Consider the following 15,280-nt stretch of genomic DNA (forward strand, 5'->3'; position numbering starts at 1 on the left):
TGCGAGTGAAAGAAAAACAGAAAAAAAGGAGGATTTAAAAAAAAAAAAAAAAAAACAAACTGAAAAAAAAAGTTCCCCGATTACATCTGTTGAAGTGACAAATCTGCCAGGCAGGTGATTATTCTGTGTACGGATGTGCTGAACACAGATGCCGATAGGATTAAAAGGGAAGGGGGGGGAGAGCTCACCCTGTTAAACCAACACCTGATAAAGGAATAAAACCAGCCAGAGGAATAAATTGCAGCGCTGCCAAGGTCGTGCGCTGCCGGTGCCGCGCTGCCACGCGGGGACGGTCGGAGCCCAGCTCCTCGGTGAGGTGCCTGGCAAAGGGACCCCTGTGCCCGTGCCCCCGATGGCGCTGGCAGCCCCTGCTCCCCGGTGCGCTCGTACCCGGCATGCCCTCGGCTTCCTGGTTGCTTTCCAGGCACGTCCCGGGCATCCCCTTGGGATGGCGCAGAAAATTAACAGCAGTTCAGATCTGAGGAACTTTATGACACGTGTATGATAGGACTGAACCAGGGCGTAATTGAATGACGGATGAGCTTCCAAGAGCCACATTTCCAGGGAGTAATGAAAAATAGAAGTGCTATTGACTAAAGGAGCTTTCGGCGGCCGGGCGGCGCAGCGCGGGATGAGCAGGCTGCCGGCAGGGGGAATGCATCAATACGGCAAGTAATAGCTCAGTTATTATAACTCTGGAAATGTCATTCAGGCCTAACCAGAGAACACTAGCTATTAACTAGCCTTAAACAGAAAGCACCAGGCAGGGAGGCCGAGCTGGGAGCTCCCGATAATTGTTTTACTTCTCACGGCTCCGTTGCTTGCTCCCCTCCGCAGCATGAGCCAGGCTGGGCTCCCTGCGAGGGCAGGGTTCCCACTGCACCTCCAAGTTGGCCTCTGCTTGCTGCTGCCTGTCCCTCACAGGACTGCGGCCAAGGGATGCTGATGGTGCTCTTACCACCTGCGGCAGCGAGCTCGGGGCTGAAGCCCTCGTGCACACATCCCTCCCTGCATCCCTCCCCGCATCCCTCCACACATCCCTCCCTGCATCCCTCCCCGCATCCCTCCGCACATCCCTCCCCGCATCCCTCCCCACATCCCTCCCCGCATCCCTCCCCGCATCCCTCCCCACATCCCACCAGAGCCTCTGCGGAGAGGCAGGTAAGCAGCAGAGATGTGATCTGGGCTCACAGCTTGGCCATATCAAGGCCCTGTGCACCGCAGACCCCTGAGGTGTAATGAAAGCCTGTGGGAGAGTATTGAGTGAACCTAAATGGATTTTCTCCATTAACACAGACCCATCATCCAGTTATCAGCTCCTCGGCACAGAGCGCTCTGGGGCTGCGGTCACAGCGGCTGGCACTTAAACCGCTCTCCGCCAGCGCAGCCAACATCTGCTGCCGCAGCACAGCACCCGCCTGCCGGCACCACCAAAGCAGCTGCATCCCGGCAAGCTCCACGTGTGCCTTTGAACTGGCACCTTCACTCTTACCTATGGGGTTGTCTGGTTTTAGGGTGCCCTTTTCGGGGCACAGCGTGCCCGTGGTGGGATGCAGGGGGATTCCAGCCTTAGCCCCAGGTACACCAACATCCCCCTGCCGCAGCCTGCCATAGGGGTGCCGTGGCGGAGGTCCCGTGGTTCAGAGGGGCCATGGCAGGGAGAGGAGCGAAGGGAACGGCTCTCATTCCTGCACACAGCCGCTACCTGCGTTGGAACTCGGAGTTCATCATTAGACAGGAAATAATTAATTGTTGGGCAGACAAAAGGCATCACTTGCCCCCCCCGGGGACCCTGTCAAAGGGAGCTGTCAGGGGCTGGTGTGATAAATTACGGCTCTGCTGGCTCTGCAGCCCGTCACCAACAGGGCTGGGGGGAAAAGTCCCGCGTCGTCCTTTGGATGGGGGTCACTGCAGGTTTGGATCCTGCCTGACATCCCCTGGGGATGCTGGGGCAGGCAGGGGCAGGCAGGGGCCATGGGGCTGGGGTCGAGCTGGCAGGTCCCTGCTCATGTCACAGTTGTTCCTGCTGTGTCCGTCCTTCTGCGCCGCATCCCCCTCGGAGCAGTGTCCTGACCCGGCCGTGCCATCCCGGTTCCCCCCTTGCCGGTGTTCTCGCGGTGATTGCAGGGCTCCCACCGGTCACATTGCTGCTGAACGCGCTCGGAATGGCTCCTGCCGCTGCATGGAATGTCCTGTGCATGGAAATACTGCAGGGTTGCAGAGTCCCCGCTGTGCCCTGCTGCCCCCCCGCCCCTGCCACTGCCTGGGACTGAGACACTGCCAGGAAACAAGGAGGCCAGTGAGTGAAACAGTGCAATAATGCGTGTTTATCCCCATTGATTTGTGTGTCTTAAAGTGGGGAGGGGAAGGCTCTCCTCAGTTGTTGTTTGTGCTGCTGGACCTGTGCCGTGCAGGATGGTCCAGCCCTGGGACAGGGAAACTGAGGCATGGAGGCAGTGGCTGCCACACCAGTGTCACAGCAGCTCTGTGCTAAGTCCTGCTCATAGCTCTGGGATGAGCCCAATGGAAATGGCTCCAGGGAGCACCAGGGCAGTGACTGGTTTGACCGAGAGACCCAAGGGTGATGCTGATTGCCCATCCCAGCACCCGGCTGCACCCTGGCCATGGTCCGTGAGCCACTTGGCTGGGCTGGGTGCGCACCGGACACTGCCTGTAAGCTAAAGGATGCAGATCAAGGCAGCAGTGGCTGGTAGGGAAAGGCAGGATGGGGGCTGTCACCCAGTGGGTACCAAAGGGCTCCTCTGAGCATCTCCCTGCAGCCCATTAGTGATGGTGCTGGCAAGGTGGGTACTCGAGGACGGGCTGTCCCTCACCCATCAGATGGGACAAGAGGCTGGCACGGGGCCGAGTGCCGATGGCAGCAGCGCCGGGGGCTCTGCCCGCACGGTACCAGGGGCAGCCTTAATGAGTGGCAGCGCTAACGAGGCCGGCCCTGGGGGCTGTTTACCCGGTCCCCCTGCACGAGACCCCTAAACGGGTGCCTTGATGTGTCTGTCCCCGCGGGCTGCGGCGCGGAGCCGGCGCGGGCGGTGGGGGGCCCCGGCTGCCTTTGGCAGATAACCCCCAGCAGCTCCCGTCCCGTGCCCGTTATCAGCGCCCGCCCGCTTCGCCAGACGTGTTAATTAGGGCGCTCAGCGTGAGCAGCCGGAGCACGTATGAGCACGCGTGGCCTCGTGCATGGGCTGGCACATGTCTGGGCTCCGGCTGGGAGCGACGTGCAGGGCCTGGCGGCTGCGGGAGCACCTGCATGGCTGCGGGCACGTGTGTGGGGCAGGGGGTGCGTGGGGCAGGGGGTGCACGGGTCAGGGTGTGCATGGTGCAGGGCGTGCGTGGGACCGGTTCTACATGGGACTGGTTGTGCGCAGTGCGCACACGCGGGGCAGGGTACCTGTAGGTGCACACGTGCTGGACCGTGGCAAGCTGTGACTTGGAGACCATGGGCAGCCTCTCCTCCCCTCGCTGCCCCTCTCACCTTTGCTGTCAGCCACCACTGTAAACACCTTCTGCTGCATGGCTCTGCCCTCTCCTGAGCCATCTGGACACCGGCTTTTGCAGAGCTCTGCTCGCCCTCCCCTGACCCTCTGCCCGCTCCCTGCTGGGACTGGAGGGGGGGACACTTTGGTCCCCGGTGATGCTGTGCCCATCCACCGTGCCCTCGGCTCCACAGCGTGGCGCGGCGCGGCGCTGCCGGCACTAACGCAATTACCGTTACACTTCGCAGCCGGCGTCTCCCTGCCAATGTATTCCTGATCTGATTGAATTTGCGTGGACCTGGGCTGTGGGAATGGCTGTCTGCCGCCATCCCCGGAGCCAGGCGGGCGCGGGCGCTCCCCAGGGAGGCCGGGGGGTCACTGCGGATGGAGACACCCCCATTGCTGTCCCACTGTGGAGCTGTCATTGCAGTCACCACTGACGAAGCGAGCGGCTCCTTGTGGCTCCTGCGGAGATGCCACGTGGTGCCACTGGTTGTGCCGTGGGATGAGGGCATCTGTCGGCCCCACTTGCGGCACGCATGGTGCTCCCAAAAGCATGTGGGAAGGGGTGTGGGGGCACCGTACCCCGGTCTGGCTGGGATGCCAAATGGAGAAGATGGGAATGGTGCTGAGCCTGCATGTGGTGGGGTCCAGGGGAGCTGTGGACAAGCAGCTGGAACACGGATGGACAGAGGAGCATCAGGGCAGAGTGGGGGTCCCAGGGTGCCCAGGCACCGTGCAGCAAGGTTTAGTGACACGGTTTAGTGGTGGCCTTGGCAGTCCTGGGGTAATGGTTGGACTCAATGGCCTTAAAGGTCTTTGCCAACCTGATGCTGCTAAAGGACATTGGAGCCGTTCGCCCCATCCTGCCTCTCAGGATCTCCGTCCCTCGGCCATGGCCGCAGCGTTGGGCTGCAGGAGCTGGAGCCGGGACCTCTGCGCCGCCTCACTTTATTATTGAATTTAACCTACAGTCTTCCTTACATGCCACAGTGCCCGTAACTGGTGCAGAGGCTGCTTTTATGTGCAAATGAGCCTTTTTTTTTTTTAATCTTTGACAGAGAATGTGCTGTGTTTACATAACAGAGGGCCCTGGTACTCTGGAGAGGGCCACTGACAGTGCTGGCAGGAGATGTTAAGAAAGATCTAACATTTCTGATCTCTGTTTAGCCAGAGGCACTGCGAGGCAGGCGAGAGCAGCAGGGGAGGGTGGCTCTGGGGTGCCTGGGGGAGAACAGCTCGGCTGCTGCTGCAGGGGTCTGCGGAGGGCACAGGGGACAGGGACCTGTGGCAGCGGTGATGGACCCAGAGCGCTCTCAAGGGGGGCCTTTCCCTTGTGCTGATGATGCTGCCGGAGGGTCTGGAGCATCCAGCAACCATGGGCTGACCAGAAGCTGGCAGTGAAGCACTAACCCATGGGTAAGGGGTCCCGTTGGGGTGACTCCATCCCCTCCAGGGCTCATGGGCAAGGGTCCAGGTCCCCTTCAACAGCGTCTCAGGAGAACAGATCTGGTTGCGATAAAACTGTCCCTGCATCCCTTCCTGAGTCACTGCTGCACTGACTGGGCACCAGCAATGGAAAAAACTCCTCCTGCCAGGTTAAGTGGAAAAATGACCAATATCCTAATGCCTGCCAGGTTAAAATGCATTAATTCAGGATAGTCTGTTAATGGCAGTATTGATTAGTCTCAGCGCTGGGCAAAGGAGCATCCATGTTAATGAGGGGCCAGCGAATTGCAGCAGCCGGTGTGGTTCCAGGGAGCTGTGGTGGGGGGACAAGGGTGAAGAACCCCAAAACGGAGCTGCTGCTGCGAGGAGTTCAACCCCCGGGATGGGCTCTGGCACCTGGAAAATGGAGAATTCATGGGCCAAAAATGCGTATTTCCAGTTGACACTGATGGGGTTCTCCGGACAAGTCAGTGACCTCCTGGGCTTGAGGAGCAGCCTGGCAGGTCAGTGCATAGGCAGCGTGCAGACACCGTCCACCCGGCTCGCTCCTGCTGTACTTGGCCATCGCAGAGCAGCCAGCTCCCATTTGTGGCCTTGTCTGGTCAGATTTGGTCCCAAATATGTGCGTGCTATGTATGGGACATTCCTTGTAACGGGGCATTCAGGTGGGAAGGGGTCTCCAAGGCAGAAGGCAAAATCCATGGCAGATTCCCAATCCTGTGCATGGTGATGCGCAGCCCAGAGGCTGGCGCAGGGCCGGGGAGGAGAAGCAGCCCTGGCTTTTCCCTGAAAAGCTTCTTGGTTTTTGAACTTCTTTGCTTTTTTCTTCCTTTTTTTTTTTTTTTTTTCTTCTTCTTTTTCCTTGAAAATACTTAAAAGCCCCATTTCAGCGTTTCTCCCCCCTCCACTTTTCACACCATGGTCCCTGTGTGGTGCAGGGGGAGGAACGAAGCCCAGGTTTTGGTTTTTCATTTTCCTCCTGCAACTTTGCACAAAGTGTGTGGTTAGAATAAACTTGCTCTTTCAAAGAGCAGGAGCGCTTCTGCTTTGGGGTGCCCATGAGCACCCTTGGGGGTGCCCTGCAGGAGGGTACCAGCCCCAGCCTGGTACCTGCGAGTGCCGGCGAGCATCGATTTGTACACAAAAGCCCATAAGAAGACTTATTCTGTATTAGCGCTTGCCTGGTACATGCAGAGCCAGCGGCGTGCTCCTACCTCCAAATTAATCTGTGTGGTCGAGGGCACATCTCGTAAGATAAGTGTGTCGTCTGGAGAGTGTTGGAGAGTGGCTGAGTGCTTCTGTGCCGGGGGAACAAGACTGAACGGTGATGGGATGCGCCTGGCACCACGTCGGCTCTGCCGTATCCCCGCTCGCCGCAGCGGCAGGGAGGCTGAAGCTGCTTTGGCTGCATTTTTGCCACTGGTTTGGTGGGGAGATGTCTCCAATGAGCGGTGTGTCCAGGCAGCAGGCACGAGATGTGGCACCAACGCTTTACCACCAGGCGCTGCCGGTTCGGCAGGCTGGCGCTTGCATTTAAGCAAATCTTGTTTTCTTGTGTGTTATAAAGCCTCCCCTTAGCCCGGGGGAGTGCGGATTGCTGCTCTTTCTCTAGATCTGCAAACAGGCTGAAATAATAGCTCCGGGTGTACCCATTTATCTCTTGAGTCTATCTCGTTGTGCATCCCATCTCATCCCACTCTGTCACCCGGTCCTGTAATATCTCAGCATCTCCCTAAAGCAAAAGATGACAATAAAGTGTAAATGGGGAGTGTTGGCTCTGGAGCATAATGATGGCAATTTAGATGCCAGCCATAATTTCCCCGCTGTTGCCCCAGGTAACAGGAGCCGTTGTCTCCTGTGGGAGCACGGCCGAGCTGGGACGAGGTTACCTGCGTCTGATGGCCGCCTTGGGACTCTCTGTCATTTACATTAAAAGGAGGGAAAGGGAAATATCCATAAATGAAGGAGGGAGCCTCAGGAAGACCAGGCTGAACCACCCTGGGGGGCTGCTGCTCCCCAGTCCTGGCCGGGCCAGCACTGGTCCTTGACCATCACCGGTGCCAGCCCACACTGGCTCAAGGGTGATGGGGCTGGGGATGCGCTTTGCTGGCTGCTGAGTGCTGGTTCTGCACAGGAATCCTCACACATCACCCACAAGGCCCTCCCCAGCCCGCCAGGATGCTGCATGTTCCAGCTCATCCTGTTGCTGCATGCTCCGGCTTGCTGGAGCCGCGTGGTGTTGGCACGGGGGAGCCGGTGGCTTCTGTGGCACCCCCAGAAAGTGGGCAAAAAGCAGGTTTCTGAAGGAGCAAGTCTGGGGTTCGCAGCAGAGCCGGCCCCGTGCGATGGGCACGGTGTTCACTGTGGAGCCGCCTGTGCCATGGACACGCTGCTCGGTGCCGCAGACCAGCGCCAGGGCAGAGGCTCACAGCCCGTGGTTGGCAGAGTTTTAGGGATTCAAAACCAACAGAGACCCGGTTCTCAGGGTCCTTCCCCATCAGGAGGCTGAGCACAAATCACACTTACGGTGACTCCATCAATGATTTACCGATGCTGGAACGCACTGTCCCTGCGGGCTGGGGGTGACGCAGGGAGGCTGATGCCAAAGCCAAGCCAGGGCTCGCTGGCCCGGCCCTGGTGACTCAGGGAGTGTCAGGCTCGTGGGGCACGTCAGGGCAGGCAGTGTTGGGCTGCCCTGTGCCAGCGGCTGGTGGGGAGAGCGGTGCCAAGGGGCTCAATGGGCTGCTGGGGGCCCTGGGGCTTGCCCCTTGTGAGCCAGCCGTGTGTCCCAGCAGCATCCTGGCAGCTCTCGGCGTGGCTCGGTCTCAGGTCGGATGATGGGTGAAGGCGGTGCTGTCCATCCCCATCCCTGTCCCCATCCCTGCTGCGCCGGGGCTGTCAAATGGCATTAAGCCCAAACTAACCTCCCGTCTGTGGGAGCCGTCACCATCATTTCAGATAACTGTAATCGAGCTGCTGAATATGTAGCTGGGCTCGGAGTTTTGTAGTTGAGATAAATATTGATATTAAAGCTGTCAGGGCTGGCAAAGCGACGCTGACACCAGCCCCACCGGTATCTCGCTGCCTGACCCGTCAGCTCCCGCGGCCACGGCTCTGCACAGCACCATTCCCAAAGAGGGGGATCGTTTCCTGAGCACTGGCCGGGCTGGTGAAGCAAAGGTATAACCCCAGGCTCTCAGCTTCTGGGATAGCACCCAAGGTTCCAAACCAGAGTGATTCGGCATCCCTTTCCACACACATGGCAGCAGTCAGGAGGACCAGCAGCCCCGTGTTTTGGCCAACGTGGGCATCTCCAAATGACACGGTTCCAACTGGGACCGGCACATTCCTGGGGCTCCCGGCTGGAAAGCTCCTGGTTTATTGGCTGGGGGGAAAACCAGGCCCCTGGCAGGGGGTCAGTGGGCAATGGGTGCCGGAGGCCCCAGGTGGCACCCGCAGCCCGGCCAGCCCAGCAGAGCCGTGGTCAGAGGATGCAGGACTCAAACACTGGGGAAACTCCTAAGTAAATGTGATGGTGCTGCTGCCGTCCCTGCCTGTGGGTTTGTTCCTGATGGATTTCGCTTGACGCCGCCTTTCCTGCTCTGCTGGGCTGGCTGCTCTCCTGTCGGGGCATGCGGTGGGGTGGGGATGGGTGGTGAGAGCCGAGCGTGGATCCTCCCATCCCTGGGGAAAACAGAGGGAAGAAGAGGAAAGGGGGAAAAACATGAAGAGCATCCCTAAAGCATCCCTTACCCCTCCACACCCTGGCCGGGTGGTGGCGATCCCTGGTACCCATCGCCCTGTGCCGGCCCCCACGCTGGACCCGTCCCTCCTCCCACTTGCTCCATCTTTATATTTTTAATTAGCTGATTCTCTATCTGGCGCCGGAGAGTGTTCCCAACCACCACGCGGAGGAAACCTCATTAACACAGATCAAAAGGAGCTTTTAATGATTTATAAAGGTGCAGCAGTTTGGAGAAATTAAATAATTTAGGTGGTGTGTGTACGGCGGGTCCCTCAGGGCCACATTACAGGCGTACCATGAGCCGCAGCCCGCCGCGCGCGGCCCCGCTCTGCCCCACCGCCGTGGCGCTGGGGATGCTGCCGGAGCACACGCGGCCCCGTTGGGACCGGAGCTCATCACCGCCTCCATGGGAGAGATGAGGCTGAGGACAGGCTCCTGCCATAACCCCAGAGCATCATCCCTGGGCTTGGCTGGGTTGGATGCTGGGATCCTCCGGCACAGCCCGGTGGAGGTTTGGGAGCACTGGGTGCTCACGCTTGCTCTCTGGCCATGCAGGACCAACCAGCACGGTTACAATGAACCTTGGTGCTGGCAGGGTGGTGGGACGGGGTGGGAGGACCAAGCCTGATGGATCGACATCGGATGGACCCGTGTGTCCGCGCGCATCCAGCTCTGGCTCCATCCCCTCCCAGAGCCTCCATTAGCCCTGAGCTCCGCTACTGCTCTTGCATGGGGAGAATGAATCTGCCTCCGGGACACTGTGACCAACACGTGGCCAAAGTCCGGCTCCCGGCGCTGCCTGCAGCATCCCATGGGATCGACGCTGGGCGCTGCCGGCTTGTCCAAGGAGAAGGAGAAACAGATGGGAAAACCAGCTTAAACGTTCCCGGCATGAAGTCCATTGCCGGCTATGGACATGCCAGCAACCAGCCGAGCAACAGGATTAATGGAGAAAAGAGCCGTAACGCTGCTGAAAGGGGCCGGGCGGACGCCTCCTCCTGCGGGGGCCATTCCCTGCCACCCCCCCCCCAGCGCCCAGGAGCTGCTTTGTGCCTATTTCCCGAGGGGGGGACCGCGACGGCGGCTGGCGGGGGGCTGGCATTGCCCGCACAGCATCCCAATTTCCATCAGGTTGTGTTTAGAAGACAGCGAGAGGGCGGCGGGCGAGGTTGGGGGCTGGTTTGGGGAGGGGGGGGCTGCTGTGTTTTATTTTGCTCTGTAATAGGCTTATTACTCCTGATCACGCTGTGACTATTTGAATGAAGGAGATTTCAGGAGATGAAAGCGTAAGGGAGGTTTTAAGGATCTCAGCGTCTGGTCCCGCAAGGACGGGTGCCCTTGGAGCCGGGGGATCCCTGCGCCTGGGACCCCGGTGCCGGCAGCACCCGGCCCCAGGCCCCCTCCTTGCCTCTCTGCAAGCCCCTTCCAGCCCCTCACTCCTGGGGTTACCAACCTCCTAATTTCCAGCCTCAATTTATTCATGGCCGGTCTATACCCATTTGTTTATGTGCCAACGCTGTTCTTCAGCTTAAATAGCTCTTTTCCTTCCATAATATATCTCCCCCCCCAATATTTCAGCGGGTGCAATCATATCTCTTTTCAAGCTGTTCAGGAAAGAAAAATCTGAATTATTTAACCCTTGGGACACTGGCTGGTCTTGCAGGATGCAGCGAGGCCAGAGACAAATGGGCTTTGTTCCCTTGCTGGGTTGGATGCCCTTGTCTGGGAGGTTTGGGGGATGCTCCTGGTACCCAGAGGGGAAGCTGAGGCACTGCCTGCCCAGCCTGGGGACCAGGACCAGGGCTGGGGTCTCACAACCCTGGTTGTTGGGCCGGGCAGGGTTTGCTCTCCTCTGCCCCATGGGGGCCGAGGGGCTCAGGGTGAGGATGCCTCCGGTTTGCAGGGCAGGGTCTCAGGGGGCTTTTTACCCTCCACAGGGCATATCCAAGAGGTGAAAGCTTCGGAAGGCCCCAGCATGGAGCTGTCTCCCTGCCTGGCATGGGGTGGGGGCACACGGGCAGGGGGTGGGTGCCGCCGCAGCGCAGGCAGGAGGGCGGACAGCGGAGCCGCTTCACCAGCTCCAAGGTTTTATTCCAGGCAATTTCACTCCAATGGGTTCCTGCTCTTGTCATGCAAAGGGGCCGGCGCGTGACGGCACCGGGAAAGTTGGCAATTAAACGTGACCCGAGATGGAGCCAACAGCGCGGGGCTCGGCGCGTGGTGGGTGCTGGTGCCAGGACCAGGGTGGCAGAGGGTGGGCGAGCGATACAGGGTACAGCCCCCTGGGCTGGGGTGCTGGCACCGGGGGAAGCTGTGGCTGTGCCAAGCAGGGTGTCCTGGGGGGGTTCCACCACTGGAGACCCTGCAGTGGGGGTCAGCAGTGGGGCCGTGAGCCTGCCCGTGTCCCCTGCCCTGCTGGCAGAGCAGGCCTGGCTGTCAGGCAGTGCTAACAGTAATGAATGCCCCTAATGAAGCACCCAATTAGCCAGGATCCTGGTCTTAATGGTAGCTGACAGAGCTGAAAGCTGCGAGTAGTCAATTGTCAAGTGTAACATCCCGCCGGGTGAGGCCGGGAGGCTGCTCCATCCATCTCTGTCAGGGAAAAACAAAGCTCCCATGTTAACCCCTTTGGCAGTGGGCGAACTCTGTGTCCATCGGCAGAGCTCTGGTGGCCGTGGTGGACTCTGGCATCAGCCCCAGAAGTGGCATCATTCCTGGTGATGGCATCGTCCCTATCCCATGGCATCAGCCCCTTCATCATTCCTGGTGATGGCATCGTCCCTATCCCATGGCATCAGCCCCAGCGTCATTCCTGGTGATGGCAACATCCCTATCCCATGGCATCAGCCCCTTCATCGTTCCTGGTGATGGCATCATCCCTATCCCATGGCATCAGCCCCAGCGTCATTCCTGGTGATGGCAACATCCCTATCCCATGGCATCAGCCCCTTCATCGTTCCTGGTGATGGCATCATCCCTATCCCATGGCATCAGCCCCAGCGTCATTCCTGGTGATGGCAACATCCCTATCCCATGGCATCAGCCCCAGCGTCATTCCTGGTGATGGCAACATCCCTATCCCATGGCATCAGCCCCTTCATCGTTCCTGGTGATGGCAACATCCCTATCCCATGGCATCAGCCCCAGCATCATTCCTAGTTATGGCATCATCTCTATGCCATTGCATCAGCCCCAGTGATGGCATCATCCCCATCCCATGGCATCATTCCTGGTTATAGCATCATCCCTGCCCTATGATGTGTGCGGCTGTGGTGAGCCCAGGCAGAGCAACAGGAACATGGATTTGCTCAAACCCGAGCTTCTCATTTGGCTTGAAAACACTGTGAATTGGCATTTATTGGTGTGCCAAAGTGGAGGTCTCTCCTCTTGCCTTCTGCAATTCCCAATGGACCAAAGGGCTGGTGTCCCCGTGTCTTTGGGACTCAAGGGCTGAGATGAGGCGGGGACAAAGCTCACCCCAAGGCTGAACAAAAACCACGTGCGTGTCTGAGATGTGCAGGGAGGGCAGCGTGCGCTCCATGCCCAGTGCTGCCAGACAGGAGCAGGACGCGGAGGACCCGCTCCGGTTCGGAAGCTGCCGTCTGAAAGGGGCATCTCCTCTGCAGCAGACGAATGAGGGATGCGCCTGGTTCAGACAGCTCGGGCCGTCTCGCCGTCATTAGCGCGGCCCTGCTGCGGGTATCACACGGGGCTCCGGCGCCTTCCAGGGCTGGAAAACGCTGTTGACATTTTGCGAGCTGAACGACTGAAATGATAATGAATGAAGAGAGGGCTCCGTGCGCGCGGGGCCGCGCTCCTCTGGCAGCAAACGCGGCTCTGAGCGCGCCCGAGGCTCTGGCTCATGTCTCCCGTGGGCGCTGATGCCCAGGGACAGGGTTTAGGGTGCTGTGTGCTGGACCTGGGCTGTCGGTGTGGTTACGGTGCTGTGGAAAGCTGAAGCCAAGGCGGGATGAGGTGGTGACAGCTGAGCAGAGGTCCGTGGTGGTTCCATGTGGCCGGTGCCCGGGATGGGATGGAACAAGCACAGACCAGCTCCATGGGGTGCCCTGTGCCTGGCGCAGTAGCACAGGCCCCCATTGCCATGTCCCCCCATCCCCACATCCCCTTTCTGAGGGCATCCCTGGGGCTCCTCCAATGAACCCTGTGCTGGTTGCCTCCTCCTGTGCTGGGCTTTGCCTGCTGTGCTGGGGCAGAAGTGCTGGTGCTGCCAGCATGGCCCCACATCCATCCCCCAAACCTGCCCCACATCCATCCCCCCAAACCTGCCCCACATCCGGCCCCCCAAACCTGCCCCACATCCAGCCCCCCAAAGCCTGCCCCAAATCCATCCATCAAAACCTGCCCCACATCCGTCCATCAAAGCCTGCCCCACATCCATGTATCAAAACCTGCCCCACATCCATGCATCAAAACCTGCCTCACATCCATCCATCAAAGCCTGCCCCACATCCATGTATCAATATCTGCCCCACATCCATCCATCAGAACCTTCGCCACATCCATATATCAACACCTGCCCCACATCCATCCCCCCAAAACCTTCCCCACATCCATCCATCAAAACCTGCCCCACATCCATCCCCCCTAAAGCTGCCCCACATCCATCCCTCCAAACCTTCCGCACATCCATCCCCCAAAAAACCTGTTCTTAGCTTAAAACGCGACTTTATGCCTGGTGCCATTGATCACAGCTCATCAGCTCTAATGCAGCATTTGCCAGTCCAGCGGAGGCCCTTGGGGTCAGGTGATGTTTTTATTCCCCTCCAAAAAGAATAATTATTATCATTCCCCTGCTAAGCACGTGCCCTCCTGTTTCAGTCGCCTTTGCTTGGGCTTTTATAATGATCATTAAAATAAGCAATTTTTTTTTCAACAAAAGGCAGAAAAAGGTGTTTTGTTTGGGGTTTTTTTTTTTTTTCTATTGTTTTGTGCGCGTTTGAAAATCGTTTCCCAGTAAATCCTGGCCCTTTGTATTAATTTTACATGTAAAATGTTACCTTGCCAGGGGCAGGGTTGGCACAAGTGACTCGGGGAAGGAGAAAGAAGGAGAGAGAGAAAAACCCTGCTCCTTAATTAGCGCCTTTCCCTGTGTGCTCAGAGTGCTTATGAAGCACGTAATGAGCTGGATGGGGCTGGACGCTGCCGCTCACCAGCGCTCCCCCCCCTTTGCTGTCTGTGGTCCCCCCCCTTCCCTTTTTGGGTCACCCTTCACCGTGCTCAGTGTGATGAGTTTGAGCCAGCCTCAGCCCTGCTCCCACCTGCCCGAGGCCCCACTGGGCACAGGGAGCCCCCAGGTTTGGGGTGGCCACAGGAGCTGTGGGCACCGTCCCTACCCCACGCAGGCCACCCTGACCCCTGCAGCCGCTGAGCATCCCTTCGTGCAGCGCTGCTCCTGGAGCCGTGCGGTGCCCCCATCCCTGCTCGTGCCGAGGGGGACCTCAAATTAATTAGCAAAGAAAACGAGCTCGATGAGCAGAGATTAAAGCCAAGCTGCCAGGTTGGCTCCTGGGGGAGCCGGGCAGTTTGGCCGCCAGCTCCATCGGCTGCAGTGCCAGGAGCTCCAGGGCGCTGCGGTTCCCCCCTCCTCAGGGTGCAATGTAGGGATGGGGGTGTCGCAGGGGTCACCCCCAGGAGCCGGGAGCTGCCAGTGTGTGCCAGAGCTCGCCAGCACCACTAATCCCTTGGTGTCTCAGGTAATCAGTGCCAGAAGCGCAAATTACACTGGGGTTGCAGCGCGGTGCCAGCGCTGCCACAGCATCGCCGTGAATAGTGGTCCTTTTGTGACTGAAAAGGTGCCGGTTTATCACAGGGCTCTGGGTTAATCTTGTAGGTTAATGGGGACACTGGAGCGGTGAGGAGAGCGGTGCAGGGCTGGGCTGGATCAGGCCCTGGGTCGTGGTGGAACCGAGGTTTTTGGCGTACCCCATCCCCATGGTGGGAGCCGGTGAAACGTGGTCCCCCTGACGCCGGTTTCTCCTTCAGGTTTCAGCACGGGGATTACACAGTGGAAGTGAGCATCAACGACTACCTGGACATCTACTGCCCGCACTACGAGGAGCCGCTGCCCGAGCGGATGGAGCGCTACATCCTCTACATGGTCAACTACGAGGGGCACGCATCCTGCGACCACCGTCAGAGGGGCTTCAAGCGCTGGGAGTGCAACCGGCCCGACTCCCCTAACGGGCCCCTCAAGTTTTCAGAGAAGTTCCAGCTCTTCACCCCCTTCTCATTGGGCTTCGAGTTCAGACCCGGCCACGAGTACTACTACATCTGTGAGTAGGGATGGTGGGGAGGGATGGAGGGGGGGCGGTGGGAACACCCCAGGGATGTCTCCCGCATCACCCCGCAGTGCAGACCAGACCTGGATGCTGAGCCACAGCTTGGTTTGCATTGGATGCCCCCAAACCCATCCTTGTGGTGACAGCACCAGCACGTCCGAGTCAAGCTGGAGATCGCAACCGGCGCACGCTTCGTGCCAAAAGCCTTCTCCAGGGCTCAGTCACAGCCGTGGGGTGGCCACAGGAGTGAATAGGACATCCCCACGGGATGATGGGGACACTGATCTCATCTC

General features: G+C 59.0%; 1 protein-coding gene across 1 annotated transcript in view; it reads left to right on the forward strand.

The window, feature by feature from the left end:
* EFNA2 (ephrin A2) overlaps positions 1 to 15,280 on the forward strand; it is a 39,612-nt gene that overhangs the window by 19,279 nt on the left and 5,053 nt on the right. The window contains exon 2 of the mRNA XM_065700005.1: positions 14,692 to 14,981. Within this exon, the coding sequence (XP_065556077.1) occupies positions 14,692 to 14,981 (290 nt within the window). The remainder of the gene's footprint in view (positions 1 to 14,691; positions 14,982 to 15,280) is intronic.

The sequence above is a fragment of the Lathamus discolor genome, chromosome 21, assembly GCF_037157495.1.
Source record: "Lathamus discolor isolate bLatDis1 chromosome 21, bLatDis1.hap1, whole genome shotgun sequence".
Lineage (NCBI taxonomy): Eukaryota > Metazoa > Chordata > Aves > Psittaciformes > Psittacidae > Lathamus > Lathamus discolor.